The following is an 18,053-nucleotide window of genomic DNA, read 5'->3' on the forward strand; positions in this document are numbered from 1 at the left end:
TGTTTTTAATATCAGGAGCGACTTGAGAAACTGCAAGTCGCTTTTGGTGTGAGAGAATTGGCCATCTGCAAGGACTTTGCCCAGGGGACGCCCAGATTTTTTTTTGATGTTTTTACCATCCTTGTGGGAGGCTTCTCTCATGTCCCTGCATGAAGCTCTCCCCAGGCTGGATTCGAACCGGCAACCATCAGAATAGGAACCCAACTTTCAAGTCATCAGTCCTCCTGGAACAAGGAATTAACCAACTGCACCACTGGAGGCTCCTAACTGAAGCTATGAAATCCCCCTATTAAAAAAAAGCATGCCTCTAATACCCTGAACTTACTAGGCTACATACAGTTCATTGCTGGTCTCTCAGCCAGGTTACTAGTCCTCTCATATTGTAAACCACATTTTGGCCAAACTCCACTTCCCTTCCCAATTTACTAATTTAATTAAAAAACAAGAGTAGGTAGTGACGTCCCTCCAGATGTTGCTGGACTGCAGTTTCTTACAGCTGTCACTATCGGCTATATTAGCTACAGCTGATCAGACACTGAGTTTGGGAGTTCTTCCAAGCCTTGGCACTTAACAATGGAAGCACAGATGGCTCAGAAAGTATATCTTTTCAGATTCAGCTACTGTGGCCTTATCTAATGATAACGCATATTGTCTCAGTGACACAGATCCTGGCTACATCTAGGTTTGATTGCTGTAAAACATTTTGCATAGGGATGCCCCAAAAGACAGTATGGAAAATTCAAGTGGTGGGGACTGCAACAGTAGAAGGCTTGTGGGAGACAACCATTTGTTTACACTACATCTATTCTATAACAGTTACAGTGGTTGCGTATTAATTTTAAGTGCAAACAACCAACCTTAAAGCCTGAAACAGTTTATGATAAGCTTATCTGAAAGACGATTTGTACTAACACAATCTGATTGGACTTTAAGATCAACATTTAATTATCTGCTCTCTGCTAAGCAAGGAAGAGGTGAAAAGCTAGAAGAAGGTGTTTTCTGTGTTAGTGCCACATCTTTTGAATGCCCTCTTCCTAGGAAATATGTATGGCTCTTCTTTGTTGACCTTCAGAAAGTTTTTCAAATGATCTATGTCTGTTTTTGATTACTTTAACACACTGTTTTACCTACCACTGTTGACATTTAAAATATCTCTTATTTGTTATGATAATTATGTTTGTATTGATTATTGGTTTTCATGATTTGGTTATGTACTTTGCCTTTTTAACTAGCTTAGGAAGGATTCTGGACAGAAAGGAAGATTACAAATATACTAGTATATAGTATACAGGCATCCTCCAATAAATAGCAGGCATAAAAGCAAGTGTGTCACAATATAATGCAATGCAATGCAATAAAGTATAATTAACCACACACAAATAGAACAGCAAACAAACCATTAAAAGGTATTTCAAAGTCTTATGCTTGTTTGTTTGCTTTTCTGTAAGATTTAACACAGAAATGAGTGTTAATGCCACTTAAGCTTCAATGAAAGGGGCATTCCAGAGTTGCCATCACAGAAAATGCCCTCTGCCTAGTTCTTACACCATGAACTTCTCCCCCTGGCAAAGGAACTTGAGGCTGTGCTGTCATAATTAATTCATTATAAAACCAGTTTGAACTACTATCCAAATGACTTTAATTTAGAGTCACTAAAGCATGTGAATCCAAGCTATAATCAAATAGTATTTCAACAACATGAAGACTATTCACATGCTTTGGCATTGCAGGCACCACCCTAAATGCTTCCCTGCCGGCATTCACCTGTCCTTTAATGATGGGCTTAGCTCCAATGGCTTTCTGCAGAGCCTTGACTTCATCTGTTGGGCCTGTAATGAGAGAGGTTCCTGTGTCTACAATGGCTTCACAGCCATTTTTGCACACCGTCAGACCACTGGGAACTTCAACCCTGCAACAGGAAGATAATTTTGAGATTAGGGGAGGGAGAGGAAAAAAGAATAATCAAATCAATCCACCTTTGCACAATAGCAAAGATCTTGAGTCTTCATCAGGTAGGTAGGTATGTACATTTCCCAGAGTGTATTTTGAGGAGAGAAATGTTTCATTTTTTTTAAAGTCTGCGTATAAAGATGACTAGGAGAAAACACAACACATATCTAAAGTGAATACTGTAGAGGTTCTATGTGTTTTCTCCTAGTCATCACAGTGATACCGGAGCCATTCCATAAACTATGCTTTTACTCATTGGGATTCATTTGGAGGAGGCTCTTTCTTTCGACAGAGCCTGAATGGCTAAACAGCGGCTGGATAACTATCTGTCGGGAGTGTTTTGATTGTGCTTTTTCTGCATGGCAGGGGGGTGGTCTCTTCCAACTCTATGATTCTATATACAATGTATAGCACAAGTTAACAGTCAGAAAATGGACCTGCATTATAGGACAGGATTTTTTAAATTGTGGATCCCGACCCCAAATGGGATCCCCTTAGTTCAACGTTGGAGTCACAAAAAATTTGGCTACAGTTAAAGTTTTCTGAATGCCACACATTTACACAAATCTGATAGCAATAACCAGTGGTCTCTGCAGAAAATGCTTCAGCTGTACTCCATCCACAAAAAGGAACATCAGCCTGTATAGCAAGCCTTGCAAATGCTGATTTGTTGTAATTAATGTTTGATTTTTAAATACCTATTTTATACGCCTATATACCCAGGATCATATAAAGATTTCTCTGTACAAAGGGGTCACAAGTGGAAAAAGTTTAAGAAGCCCTGCTATAGAAAGCCTGCTCATAGTTTTCAACAGCCTGATGGTTTTGAATTCAACTGAATTTGGCGTGGGGGTGAGGACTCACTAGAATAGATGCCCTTTGGGTGTGATAGAGCAGAACCCCATTTCCCACAGAGAATAATTGGGAAGGATATAAAGCATTTTTGTTGTTGTTTTGAGACCAAGACACAAACCAATTGATTCAAATCACAAGAGAAATAATTCCATGGGAAAAACCCATTATAGTAAAAGTGTTCAGACTGCCTTGGAGTATGGTGGATTCTCCTTTTGGAGGTCTTTAAATAATCTGGATGGCCATCTTTTGTGACTGCTTTAGTTGCTGGCCTAGCTGCAACTTGTAGTGCTTTCCTACTCTAAGATTTTATATCTGGAAGGATGGAATGTAACATCCTAGGCACTACAGATTGGGAGAGGTAGGGAATTCAGAGGGAGGCACAGGAGGAAACTAAGGAGCTCCCCCTCTTTGCACTTAGTTCATCCTACACTTTCCTCCATCTCCAAATCCTAACTTGTGCATCAAAATTCCAATTTAAAGGGAGCCTTGAGCAGGAAAACTTCTATTAGGGGCTTGGAATGAGCCACAACATACTGTTATGGATTCCAAAATGTATATATCAGAATACTACAAACATAAGTGTACATTTGTGAAATTTCAGAAGAAAATTTCTCACCTATCCATGTGGACCTGCCAGTAAGCTTTGCGAGTGACATTCACCCAGTTGAAGTCTCCACTGTAGTACTTTGGGTCTACTCCTCCAAAAATTATTTCCCCTCCAGGTGATGACGATGGATCTCTAGAAAAGGTGATACGTAAATGCAGAAGCAAAACACAAAACATCCAACCCAAACTTGAGGAAGGGAGAGCGAGAGCGGGAGGGGGAGAGATGCTGCAATAACTATGATACTGGAATGGAAATGCACAAATATGGACTGGCAACTAGAGTTGTACCTGGATCTGCTTTAAAAATTGTCTTTGGCTTATTTGGCTCATTAGGATGCCTGCAATGGCAAATGCTCAACAGCCATGTTTTTTTCCGGCTGCAACAGAACATTGGCTGCCAAAATACAGATGCTTTCGGTTTCTTTCAGCCACACGTGGAGTATGGGGAGGGAGGCAGCCGCTAAAAGGAAAAGGATGCCAGAAAGGGTGTTTTCTTAAGCCCTTGCCTTAAATCCAGGTCTCCTTGAACGACAGAAAGGAAAGGATGCCAGAAAGGGTGTTTTCTTAAGCCCTTGCCTTAAATCCAGATCTCCTTGAACAACAGAAGGGAAAGGATCCCAGAAAGGGTGTTTTCTTAACCCCTTGCCTTAAATCCAGGTCTCCTTGAAAGACAGAAGGGAAAGGATCCCAGAAAAGAGGGTTTCTTCAGTCTGGTACTTTTAATCCAGGTATTAATGAAGGATATAAGGACAAACGATCCCAGAAAGAATGGTATCTTAACTCCGGTGCTTTTAATGCCATTCTTAATGAAGGATATAAGGACAAACAATGCCAGTCATATCAAGGTAATTATTATCATGGAACAGCAGGACTTTGTCTTTTGGTCTTTATGCTATGAAATCTAGCTTTACAACAAAGGGCAGATCTTAAGCCGAAAAAGGGTTCATTACGTCAGAACAAGCTTCACCTGTTTAGAAAAAAGGAAAACATGTTCTTGTCAAGTAGCCCCTGTTTCATTGCATTATCGAAGAAAGGAGTCACTTTATCTACAGAGATCTTGGGGAATCCCAAGCCAAGGATGCCATCAAACTTAGCAGCAAGGAATGTGATGCCAGGCTCTGAGGTAGCTTCTCCAAACATCTGATTCTTGACAGCTATGTCACCAATCTGAGACAAACAAAAAGATGGAAGTTATCGCTGGACAGGAGAAGATAATATTCTGGTATTTAAGATAAAAGAAGAATTTAAGTGGAGGTTGTCAGATGAAGCTCTTTAAGACAAAGACTCCAGGAGCTTTTCTCAATACATGTCTATTCATAGTCAGCCCTCCCCCCAAAAACCAACAAATGTGGAAGTGTATTTTAAATGTAATATTTTTAATGCTAAACAGTGCAGGAAGACACATGTCCTATTTAAAATAATAGTCCTGGAGGCTCTTAGCAGAGGTATTTGCACAATCTAGCAAGAAAATGGTTTAGTTCTGTGTCATGTTTCAGGATGTGCACAGACTTAGATGAGTTTTCATCATGTTCTACAATGGACATTCTCTGTGGCTTCACACTGCAGAGGTTGATCAAAAGCAGTAGGAAATCTGTACTTTATCATAGAATCGTAAAGTTGTAAAAGAACACAGGGGCTATCCAGTCCAACCACATGCCATGCAGAAACACACAATCAAAGCACTCCTGACAGATGACCATCAAGTCTTGCTTTCAAAATCTCCAGAGGAGACTCCACCATGCTCTGAAGCAGTATATTGCACTGTTGCAATGCTCCTACCATCAGGAAGTTATTACTAATGTTTAAGTAAAACTGCTTTTCCTGTAGTTTGAATCCACTGCTCTGTGTCCTTGCAGAAAAACAAGCTTGCTTCATCTTCAAGATGACATCTTTTCAGGTATTAAAAATGGCTACCATGTCTCCTCTCAGGCTAAATATACCAACCTCCCTAAGCCATTCCTTATATGGAATGGTTTCCAGAGCTTTGTCTAGTATGGTTGCTGTCCTCCAAACATGTTCTCCTTATCAATATGCTTCTTGAATTGTGGTAGAAACAGTATTCCAGGTGAGGTCTAACCAAAGTCGAATAGAGTAGTTATAATACTTCCCTCGATCTAGATATCATACTCCTATTAATATGGCCTAGACTTGCATAGGCTTTTTAAAGCTGCCACATCACAGCTTGTTCAGCTTGTAGTCATTCCTGTACTACGTCTTTATCTATTATCTGCTGCATTTCCCTTCCTGCATCATCTGTTCCAATTTCACCAGGTTGAACAGTTTTCCTTTTGGGAGAAGATCAAGGAGATACGTTTGTTGTTGCTTTTTCGTTCAGTTGCTTCCGACTCTTTGTGACCTCATGGACCAGCCACATCAGAGCTCCCTGTCGGCCTTCGCCACCACCAGCTTCTTCAAGGACAAGCCAGTCACTTCAAGCATACCATTCATCCATCTTGCCCTTGGTTGACCCCTCTTCCCTTTTTATTCCATTTTCCCCAGCATCATTATCTTCTCCAAGCTTTCCTGTCTTCTCATTATATGGCAAAAGTACTTCAATCTTTGCCTCTAGTATCCTTCCCTCCAGTGAGCAGCCGGGCATTATTTCCTGGAGTATGGACTGGTTGGATCTTCTTGTGGTCCAAGGCACTCTCAGAATTTTCCTCCAGCACCACAGTTCAAAAGTGTTCATCTTCCTTCGCTCAGCCTTCCTTATGGTCCAGCTTAAGGAGATATGTAGATAAAAATTCTGTATTTATGTAGTCTATGCAGCAGTGAAGTGTTTGCATCTCCTTAGGGCTGCAGTGAAGTCAAGAATTTAGAGAAAGTCCCCCCCCCTCTTTTGCCAAGGATCAAAGCTTTAATAACACGAGTAAGAAAAGCACAAAGGAATATACAAACCGTTACAGTATCTTGGCTGATAAATCCTGAGAGGCTTCCGGTACCATAATGGATGGCAAATTTTGTGCCATTTTGCACATATGTGTTCGATTTGGAAGAATCATATTTATGATGCAGCACTGGAGGTAGATAAGAACAGATACACACATGGGTACCATTCATATATATCTTATATATCTAAACACTTAAGACACATTTTTATAATTATGTGTTTTTAATTGTGTTGTGCCCCGCCGCGAGCCTCAAGGAGAGGCAGGTAAGAAATAAATCTATTTGTGTACTCATAATGAATTCCTTGCTAGAACTCCAATTAACTTTTTGTGCTAAAAGAAAGGCTAAGACATGCATGCTGTAATACTTCTTAAACACCCAGAAGCCAGGTAAGAGAGAGAGATGTTTTATTTGATTGCTTTCACTGATGTAGTACATTTCTAAGCCAATTTAGTAAGTTTGAATGAACCACTAAAAATATTCTTGCTTATTCCAGCCCCATGCAATACTAGGGACTTACTGAAAGGGCAGGGGGAGGGGCAATAGTAAAAGGTATATAAACACAAGGCTCAGTGAGTGGAACAAGTAACCATTATGGGAGCATGCTGAGCAATGTGTCCAGCTTTTATTTCTAAATTATACGTCATGTCATGGTGCTTCCTCAATGCACAGTTATTTACTCACAATAATAACAATTTAGTGTAAGTAAGTCAATCACGTGGGTAAGTATCCCCTGGAATGTATACACTCCACCTATTTTTGCAGCCTCTGGATTGCTCCCAATGGAAAAGTTAACAAAAACTGAAAACTTCCCAATCTTCCACCTAAAAGGATTCTCCTTCAAAGCATGGCAGATCCCCTCCTGGCCTCATCCCTCCATCCTGCAGTAGACCTCTAGCCACTTCCATGTACAGGTTTTCAGGAACAAGTGCCCCCTGATGGGGAGATTAGTTCCTATGCCTGCTCTTGAGTGAAACTGGCTATCTACAAAGCTATTGGTACTTCTGGAGTAGTTTTTATTTCCTCCTTATGTGATTTGATATATAATAAACCTAGCACAGAGTTTGAGTGCCTCCAGCAAACTCTGTCCATTTTCAAGGGCCATCTGCTGGCAAGTATCAATTTTTAAAATTCCTTTTGAACCAGTGACATGTCTTGTGTAGGACAAAATGACTACCAGCATGCAGTCTTTGCCTGGAAGCGTTAACACGGAATGTTTTCTAAAGCTGTTCCAACATATGGGGAATTAAGTGGAGAGATCCAATTTGGCTCCTAAATTGGATTTGGAAAGAGTATTTTGAGATTCAAGTGCATCTGGCAGGTTCTTTTCTCAAGGGTGCTCAGGACTTGAGAAGCCAGCTTGAGTTCATATATTTCTGAAGAGAGTTGGTAAGTAGTTTGAGAGGCTTCGCTCTCCAGGTGTAAACACTTCATTTTGTCAAAGAGAAAAGGTTCCAGAACCACCATGCTTGGAAACGTCAAAGTGTAGCACTAGGCTTTATTGCTTTGATGGAGCCACACCATTTATGATTGTAACACCACAAAATTGGAAGACATTTTAAAATCATTTTGCTAATTCAGAAACGTGAAATAATTTAACATTTTGCATAAAGCTCATCACTTACAACCATTATGATTTTTTACACATAGATTTGTTTAAGAGACATCTTCTGTATCATTTATGATGGTTCCAATGTGATTAAGGTTTAATATCAGTGGAGACTGCCCTTATACTAAATTCTAAAGAATATAGCTTTATCTAATACTAGAAACTGTCATCTCCAACCCGGTGCCCTTCCAGGTGTGACGAGACTGTGATTCCCATCATTCCAAGCCAACATGGCTAGAGACTATGCAGCTCACTGCACATAAGAATACAGATGGCCGCAGATGGATAAAAGGTGAGACACTGGTAAGGAAAGCTGGTCAAATGTGCGGTTTTACAAGAGCAAGCAAATATACTTACTGCAAGCAATATCCAACAAGCGACAGTGGACAGAGGGCACCCAGAGGTTGGATGATCCAGTATCAAAGACCACAGTAAACTTTTGTGGTGGTGTTCCAATGCCAATTTCTCCATAATACTGTGCCTGCAAAAGAAAAGGAGACACGGAAATGTGGATATAAACATTCTACTAGTCAGCGGGAAGACAGCATCAAGCCTACACAGAACCAAATATGCATGGCTTCCATGGCACTGCTCTGCCATGTGTTGTTATCTTATTTTAGAGGATAAACAAGGACCACTAGACCACTGTCACTAAAGAAGCATTTACGGAGTTGCAGTAGGCCAACATGTACCTCAAAAGTAAGAAGCAAAGCTTCTAATACCCATGGAATCCCAGAGACATCAAAATGTTCAGTGGTTTAGACTGCCAGATTAGACTGGGCTCAAATCTCACTCATCCATAAAGTTTACTGAGTGACTATAAGTCAATTTCTCAGCCTCTGAAGTATTTTTGTGAGGATAAAATGTGACCAGGATAGGGAAAAAGATCACGCAGCTTGCGTTTTTTGGAGAACTGCCTGAATATTTTAAAAAGCAAAGAAAATCTGGAGGAACAACCAGCACCAATGCTATCTTTGTTTAGGTGCCATACTAGATATGATGTTATAGAATTGCCCAAATATAAATCTACTTATGAAGATGTAAATCCTCAACAGGATTCAAGCCTCTACAGGATTGATTTCAGTCACCCTGAGATGTCATAGTATTTAAATATTAATATCTCACCTAATAAGTAAATCAGGATTTTCAAGATGTCAGCTATAAAAAGACACCACAGAAAATAGCAAAAACATGAGGAATGGAACTATAACAGCATCAGAACATGTTGAAATTTGAATAAACTTAAGCTTTTTGATTTATTATTGGCTTCTATTTGTCCTGGGCCTGATTTTATCTTTTCCACACTGCTAATAAGTGAGGAAGAGGCAAGTGAATGAAAGTTCCATCATGCCTGCTTCACTTCAAAATTAATCTTAAATGCATTTATTTGTTTCTTCTTGAAGGGTTGTATGTTCTTTGAAAATCCGGTCCTCAAAAACAAACCTTTTAAGAAGCATCAACAAATTAAGAAAAATCTGCATCTAGTATGGAAAGAGTCTGGTGTTAGTTCTCATAGACTTGCATGTCTAAGTGCCCATCATTATGATATACAGTGCATACGGAGAGAAAAGTGTTTATAAAATTTTATACTTTTCAAATGCTAGCAAGATAAATGGCAATTCACAATATGTTTTCAAAAACTGCCAGGAACAAGGTTCAACTTAAGGTAGAACTTGCTCACTTCCATACAGCTTCTACATTACAAGGGTTTTGTTGCACCCCAAGGCAGCGTGAGCACTGGAAACCAGACAGAGACCAATAATCATATAATATCTTTATCAAAACAATTACTAATTCAGGAATAAATAGGTAGAAAGGTAGTCCTTTGTGGAAAAGTATGAATTAGTCCAAAGAGTTAAAGAGAAATGTCCAATATTATTGTCCAAAGTCCAGAAACTGAAACACGCTCAGAACTGTTGGAAAGTTCTTGAGTGGGGAACAACAAGGAAGCAAGACTGAATAACAAAGTCCAGAGTCACTAGGAAGTCTTTGATATCAAGGCAGGAACGAGATGAAGCTGAGGCCAACTTGATTCAGGAACAAGGCAAGGAAGTAAACCTACTCCGGGTCTACTCGGGAGCCGCAGCTAGAATCAGGAAACTTGGCTTGGAGAAACAGGAGCTAGAGTCGGTAAACCTTCTTCAGGAAATAGCTACGTTGACACCACAAAGTGTTCACGGTGCAAGACACTTTTATGGAACTTAGATCTGATCACAAGAAGGAAAGCCAAACTCCCTAAAAGTTCTCAAGGGAAAATCTTCTATGCATTATTCTCTCGAGATGCCAGGCGGTTACTCCTGTGGAGCCCTTGCTTTTCAGATCGCTGGCGATGCAGAAACTCCCTTCTGTTGAAGGACACATTCTCTGGGGAACTCAGAACATCTGGTTCAGCCACAGGAGTAATATTTCCAGTATCTCTCCCAACTAAGGAAGCATCCAAGCTATCAACAGCTGGGAGCTGTAATTGGAAGGAGCTCTGCGGACTAGGTAAAAAGTCAGAATAAGCTTCATCCTGGTCAAAGTTCATTTCTGAATCAGGTTCAGAAACCAAAGGTGGCTGGGGTATGACAGGTTTAGTGATCCTGCTAGTTTTCTACAAAGAGGATGTTGGGATGGGAATTGTGTCTAAATGTGCTTCCCCATAAAAACCATATTTTCTTTTTTTCAAGTACTCTTTGCATTGCCTGATCAATCTATAGCTTGCTCAAATTTCTTCCTCTGCCTTTGGTATTTCAAATTAAAAACCAGGATGTGTTTTTCTGCAAATACTTGTATGGCACTGAGGAAAACCCAAAAATATTTGATATTACCCTTCAAATTCTATGGCAGTTTTTAGAAAACAAACTACCTTGTAATTTACCTAAAATGAAGTTTACTCTTCACTAGGGTGATTGACATTTACAAGGGCCAGTGCTTATGCAAAGGCTATGATATGAGAATGAGGAAGAAAAAAAAAACCCAAGAGCACACGGAGTGAAATCTTGAGCCCCAAATACTGCTTTCTGTTCTTGCCCATGCTCTTTAAAAAATTGTAAACTGAGGCTGCACGTAGACATTTAAAGCAAAACAAGAGAGCAAGCTCATGTGCTTTAGTAGGGCCTTTGGCACAAGGCAATGCACTTGATGTACTGCTTGCCTACACGTTTTGTAAAACTCACCAATGTCTTTTAAGTGCCCAAATTATAAAGAGGTTCTTATTCCAAAAGAAGAAATGAATGCTTAAAGAGTATGTGTTGCTTTCTTACAGTCACTTTCTCTATTATAACTCACATGCATGTATAAATACCCAACTTAGATTATCAATGCTTGTTGATGTGTATGTTTAGGTTCTTTTTGACTGATAATAACCCTAAGGCAGACCCATCAGGATTTTAATTTTGCAAGATTTGTTTAGAGGAGTATTCATTTGCCTTTCACTGGGGATGGAGCACAGTGAGTTTTCAAGGCTGAGTAGGGATTCGAATTACGGTCTCCAGAATCATAGTCCAAAACTCAAACCACTAAACCACACTGGGTCCCAATCAATACTTATTATTATTTATATTACTATTGTTAGCATTATTTTATTTATTTATATCCTGACTTCATCCTTGCAATGGGACACAAGGTGACTAACAATTTATATTAAACCATTTATGAAGTTAAAGCATTAAACCATACATATCACTAGACGATACACAAACCTTAAAAGCAGCACCACATGACTACCCTACTCAATTTGTAAAAGCCTGCCAATGGAAGAACAGCAACACCAGGGTTATCCCGGACGCTCAAGGGAGTGGTTTCTAAGGTCTGGGAGCAGTCACTGAGAAGGCCTCTCATTTGTTTTCACCAAATAATCCAAAGAAGGTGGTGGATAGAGAAAAGGTATTCACTAGCTGATCATAGAGCTCTGTTAGGTTCATAAAGGGGGATACAATCCTTTAAAAAAAGGATTGCAGAGGGTTTTATAAGTAAAACCCAGCATTATAAATTGTAATTGAACTGGTAGCCAATGAATCTGTTGCAACAAAGGAATTGTGTGCTCCCTATAGTTAGACCCATTTAACAATCTGGTTAGGACTCTTTGGGTGAGCTAAAGTTTCTGAGCAGTTTTCAAAGATAGCCCATGTAGAGCCCACTAGAGTACATTCATTTAGGAATCAATACTTTTCCCTTCACTAGCATATACTTGCAAATTTCACCCTCAAAACATATTCAACGTGAACCACTTGTTAGGGTTAAATAGTACATATGAGTTCAAACCGAGCTCCTGCAGATGAAAACAGGTGACCTTTTGATGATAAAACTATGAAATGTCTAAGGATTTTAATTGCTCAATCCAGATACTGCGTGTTTAAGACAGTGAGGCTACAAACTTCATTCAAACTGACACTTTACATGCAAAACACAAACTGAACAAACAATTCACACATATATGAATGTGATAAATGTTACTGTACTGCAATAAAAAGGAGAGGAGTCCTAGAATCAATCTGTACCCCAATCTAGCATTTTGGAAAACATCCCACTTCTGTTTGTAGAGCTGATCTAGTTCAACTCAAATTCCAAACCGACACCTAAATTTGAAAATCCACATTAAGGGTCTTCTCATTGATCAAGATGGAGAAGACAAAAGGAGAGATGTTCATTTTTCTTCTTCTCCTGTTTGACAGAACTTAATGAAATTGCAGATTGGCTCTATGGATAGGGATTATGTCGACCAAACTGGAAACAGATGCAGGAGTTTGGTGATAAGAGGCTTTAATGTTTTGTTTTGTTTTTGTTTTTTTAAAAAAAAAACAGAACTGTCAACATTTTCCACGTTATGTCTTGACTGATCTAGTAGAAATTGGCAGATTGCCTTTTTGAGAGTTACCGGAGGTGCCAAATTTCAGATAAACAGGTGGAAGAATATTTGTCCAAAAGTTGTCATTTTGTTTGGAGGGCATCCAAAAAGGAGATATTTAATTTCTCTATTTTTCAAGCAACCACTACTATAAAAATAATCAACAGCATAAACAAGGCACTAAATAGCATGGTGGATCAAATGAAAATGAAGCTCAAAATCATATGTGCACATAAGTGTGATAGCAGGTTATCACATTCTGATAAAAATGTCAATTATAGAAGATCACTGCTATGAGAATTGCAGAAATATTGTTCCTCTAAATATTAGCAGGCTTTCTGAGCATTCATTTGACTACTGCAAACAAAGTTATAGGGTTTTTATTTCTATTTCCGATAATAGCACTGTCCTCAACTTTATTTTGCTTGCAGGATTAAGTAGTCTACATTAGGCTGTGAGGACCCTAAACATGCAACCTAGCATTAAAGGGAAACAGGACACATGACAATAAACATAACTGACTTCATGTTTGTATAGTTTATGCAAATTAAGATTTTCACTTTAAGAAACCTAGCTGCCTTTTCCCTTTTCACTGAAGGCAACCTATTGTGTAACAGGTACAAAAGAAACTGAAATAAAGCCAAAACAGATATGAAGTTGTTACAAAACTAAATGAGATAGGATCAGATTAAGGTTTCTGTTTAAAATGGCATTAAATGCAATGCTGACTCAGAAATATCTCTGCAAGGCAAACAGCAAGGGAATCACAGCAACAGGGCTGGAAAGCTACAACTTTGAGGTAACAATGAGGTTCTCTAACGTCTTCCATAAATCTTGAGCCTATTTGTCTAGACCAAATAATTATAATAGGTATTTCTTACCGTCTCTCCCTATGGATATGGCAGTAATGGCATATTATTAGTAGCTGCAATTCTAGTTTTATGGAAAGAACATTTCCATGGTCCTGTCTATCCACAGAAATGCAGTGTGTCCACCCTGCCTGTCTAATGGCGTGAGTCTCATAATTCCCAGCCAAAAGAGACAACTCTCTCCATTTTGAACAAGGAAAAGGATGTAGCTCAGCAATAAAGGACATTGCCTTGCACGTAGAGGATCAAGATCAGACTAAACACAGATCCTCCCAGAAACTCTGGGGTGTGAAAGTCAGACCTCCGCCCTTGCCCTGCAACCCCAATTCTGGGGCACCTACAAAGGAATTCTTTTAAAACTGCACTCCAGGATTTCTTTTAGATTGATTTTTTTGACTTTAAAAAAGTATTTTAATGTGTTATTAAAATGTTTTTTTAATCTTTGCATTGTTTTACTTTGGTTTTATTTGCTAAGGAGCGCTTCTCGATTGGGAGACGATACAGAAAGTTTAAATAAATGAATAATGAATAAATACCAAATAAATAAATAAAGGAATGAATATGGTATTTACCAAACCCAGAGCTTGGAAATGTGATACTGGACTACAACTCCCAGAATGAACCAGCCTTTTGGAAGCTGTAATCCAAAAAGTCACTTTTCCAAGTTCTGCATGTGACAAGACACGGCTGGTGATAAAAAGGATTAGTAACACACATTTGCCCGTGTGAAGCATCGTGGAGGTGGCTGAAGTGTGGCAGACAAAGTTTCCAGCCGACTTCAGCAAGATTGCCAAAGTTTCTTATTTAGCAACGGCAGCAGTTCTTTCAAAAATCTTGAAGACGCCAAGCTTGCAATAACCAAGATTAATGCATCATCTTTCCTTCCTCTTTAGCCACTTTTGAAAAATGAAATGTTTGCTAAAATGACATGACAACATTCTAAGATGGGACAAGAGAGGTAACACCCATCTGATTGATCCTGGCAGCAATAATATCTGTTATTTATTATTATTATTATTATTATTGGAACTGACAGGATGAAGCCAAACTATCTTCTTAATACCACACATGTGGTTTTGCATTTCTGCTGTTCATATGGTTTAATTGCTTTATTCATACTTCTGTCCTGATTTTTGGCAGCTTACAAAATAAGAAGAGAAATATATGTAAAATGTATGTATATCAAAACATAACAAAAGTTATGATGAAAATTGTTTTGAACTCTTTGTAGAATTAAACCTTTTTATTTATAAGCAAAGGATAGAAGCAGGGCAGCACACTCAGAAAAGCTATTTCCTTGGAAAACAATCAGTTCCCAAAAGTCTGTTGAAATAAAAATTCACCAGGAAGACAACACAGATGAAATAACCAAGCTTTTTCTGGGAAGGGAATTCCAGAACCTGGGAACAGCTACAGAGAATGTGTGATAGTCCTTTAGGCCAAAGGTGTTATTGCCTTGACAACAATATTCCAGAAAATCCACAAGTGTAACGTGCCCCAGGAGGTAATTATTTTAAAGCCTGACAATTTAACACTGCTTTCTCATAGGAAACATTAAACTAACCTCTTGCCTGCAGCATATTTTCAAAGGGAAGGATTCTTTCAAGCTATATTTCTAAAACACACCTTATTCCCCAAGAGGATCTGACGTGTTCAAATCCCAAGTGAAGTAGTAATTGTCTACTTGTCCAAGAAAGGAGACCACATATCGTGTCATTCTCTGCACCGGCCTAAGAAAAGCATCACCAAACACACTAGGATTCACTATATTAGACTCAACAGGAGGAGTATTCATTCTCATCACTAGTTTAAAAAACAGAGCAGATCATTACTGACTACTTTTCACCACAGCTACAGAAGAAGGACTACAAGTGGGACATGCAACAAAATGCTGGATCATGGTACACCTCTGGCCAGTGTTTCAGCTACTCCATTCTGTTTCTTTCAGGTTGTTTTCTATTCATTCATTCATTCATTCATTCCAATGGTTAATATTCAATGTCCATTGTACATTTGCTAGGCTTAGGGACATACCCTAAGCCCAGCAATTTTAAATTTACATACTATTACTATCGTATTTTAATCTTTGTACTATGTATGTTAATATATGTATTTTATAGTAATGTGTTTTAATATCTGCATTTTATTGTATGTATTGTATGGTGATGTGAGGAGAGGCAGGTTAAAAATAAGTTATTTATTTATTATATAAGACCCCTGTAAAAGTGAAAACTGCAAATAAAGAAGTTGTTATATTTTTTTACTTGAGAAAACACCTCTCTAGGAATTTCTAGGTCTTTCACCACCAGAAACAGACCATAGAATCACACTGGGAACCTAAAGATTCACAGGCAGGTGTTAGGAATATCTAGTCTTCCAGGATGGCTGAAGTAAGTTGACTATAGAAATTGTACCGGAAGGCTTAGAGATGAATCATATCCTTTAATAACCAAATGTACAGCCAACATTGCAAATGTGGAAATCAACTGTACACTCATTTGGCTATCTTGGGAGCGTTACACCTTTTAGTCGTTTTGCAACTGTCACAGATCAGTAGGATGAAATACTTTCCAGGGCCATGCCATCCACAAGGAACCCCATCCTGAAGTCATAATTACACTTTCTTCTGGCCTGCTGTTCTGTGTGTAGGATGCTTAACTGGACAAGTAACCCAGCAAAGCCCCTCACCAAAGGAGCCCTTGAGCTTAGAAAAAAGGCCACCCAGGAATGGTGTTCAGACAAGGACCTTATTGTAAAATTGTTCTCATCTCTTCCAGAGGCTCAGATGACTTCAGTTTCAAGTGCTTTCCCACTGATTCTACGTATGTTCTTCCTTCTCTTTTTCCCTCAGAGGAAGAACTTTATAATGCTTCTGGACAGAAAAAACCCTGGAAAATCCCGCATGTGAAGTCCTTCCCCTTACAAAAAAGCTATAAGCTTCTGCATTCAGTCTCTCCAAAGAGCTACAAGTGTTTAAATACACCTGTCTTGTTTGATTCCCAAGAGATAGCAGCCCTTTCACAGATAAAAGTTGTAAATTCCTACCCTTGTCTACTTAAGGAATAGCAGAATAGTTATGAAACAAGGACACTCGATTTCCAAGTCAAATCCAGTGCTTGTTCAGCAGAATGGTCTCCAGTGTATGCATGCATGCATTCATAAGGATATGAGGTTCGGTTGAAGCTGTGCTACCACTTTTTTTTCAAGAATACAAAGGTACGTGCTCCTACATTTGGGAAGGAGGAAATCCCAGAGTCTCAAACACAAAACACATTCACAAAACTCTCCTTACTCTGACCCTGAAAGTCCATGTTTTTGTCACTTAATTTATAGCAGAACCAGTCTCTACTTCCTATTTTCCTTTTCTCTCACGTTCTCCATGTTGACCCCAAAACAGATTTTATTTTTAAGTGTGGTGAACTCAATGTGACTTTGAGTTGAGCTCACATATATTTGTGTGTGTGAATCAAGCCACCTATCGACTTGATGAATTACATAGGGTTTTCTTAGGCAATAAGTATTCAGGTGTGGTTTGCCAAATTCTTCCTCTGAAATATAGCCTACAGCACAATTTCTTTCTTGGTAGTCCCTGACCCTGCTCAACTTCCAAGATCAGATGAGACTTTGGGTCATTTCTTTCAATTTCAATGTTTTGAATTTTTTAAAATTTTCAATGAGACAAATGACAGAAGGACTGAAAAGAGAGTGTAGTTTCTACAGAAGGCCCAAAATGAATAAGTGAAATGAGGGCCATACTGTATATTCAGATAGTCCATCAATCAGATGTCATGAAAAAGTTGCAGCTCTTTTGGGACATTGAGTATCATTGTTACTGGAACCTCCATTTCAGCAGTTTCTCCACACGGAGAAGCAGAATTGGGGAACCCTGTGAATGCCCGAGGTTCTTGAACAATTCAAATACTCAAAAGAATAGCAAATCCTATTCTCATGCCAAAAAAAGAGGTCAGGAACATCTGCTGAAATTAAAGCTGGTGATACTTGCTGATCAAGCTTCATGCAAACTTAATTATAGGATGGAGGAGGTGGGAGGAGCATGAACAAGTAATTTGTCTTGTTACTGTGTGGTTTCAAGTAGCATCTGACTTATGGCAACCCAACACAGCTCAGCATTAATTTTTCCCTTGTAAATATCATTCAAGTCAGAACAAAATTAAATTTTGGCCTGAATACTGTTAGTGATCCCAGCTACAGCCAACTAAACTGAATCAGTAGCAATTATTTACATGCCGACATATAACGCTATGTACAAAAACATTGAAAAAATTCTGTTCTTGGTTTGAAAGTGTTATTTCCTGTTTAATTGTGCAGTACTTACTTTGAAAGTAGTTGTTATACACGAGAATCTTTGTTGTTGTGGCTGTCACAAACTAGGTTTAATTGATATAGACACTATGAGATACAGTGTTACCTTACTACTTTGCTGTTC

General features: G+C 38.9%; 1 protein-coding gene across 1 annotated transcript in view; it reads right to left on the reverse strand.

Annotated features, from left to right (window-relative positions):
* ctsd (cathepsin D) overlaps positions 1–18,053 on the reverse strand; it is a 33,444-nt gene that overhangs the window by 3,875 nt on the left and 11,516 nt on the right. The window contains exons 3-7 of the mRNA XM_003214767.4: positions 8,267–8,390; positions 6,310–6,428; positions 4,379–4,578; positions 3,422–3,544; positions 1,765–1,909 (exon numbers count right to left, since the gene is read on the reverse strand). Of these exons, the coding sequence (XP_003214815.3) occupies positions 1,765–1,909; positions 3,422–3,544; positions 4,379–4,578; positions 6,310–6,428; positions 8,267–8,390 (711 nt within the window). The remainder of the gene's footprint in view (positions 1–1,764; positions 1,910–3,421; positions 3,545–4,378; positions 4,579–6,309; positions 6,429–8,266; positions 8,391–18,053) is intronic.

Source organism: Anolis carolinensis, chromosome 1 (genome assembly GCF_035594765.1).
Source record: "Anolis carolinensis isolate JA03-04 chromosome 1, rAnoCar3.1.pri, whole genome shotgun sequence".
Lineage (NCBI taxonomy): Eukaryota > Metazoa > Chordata > Lepidosauria > Squamata > Dactyloidae > Anolis > Anolis carolinensis.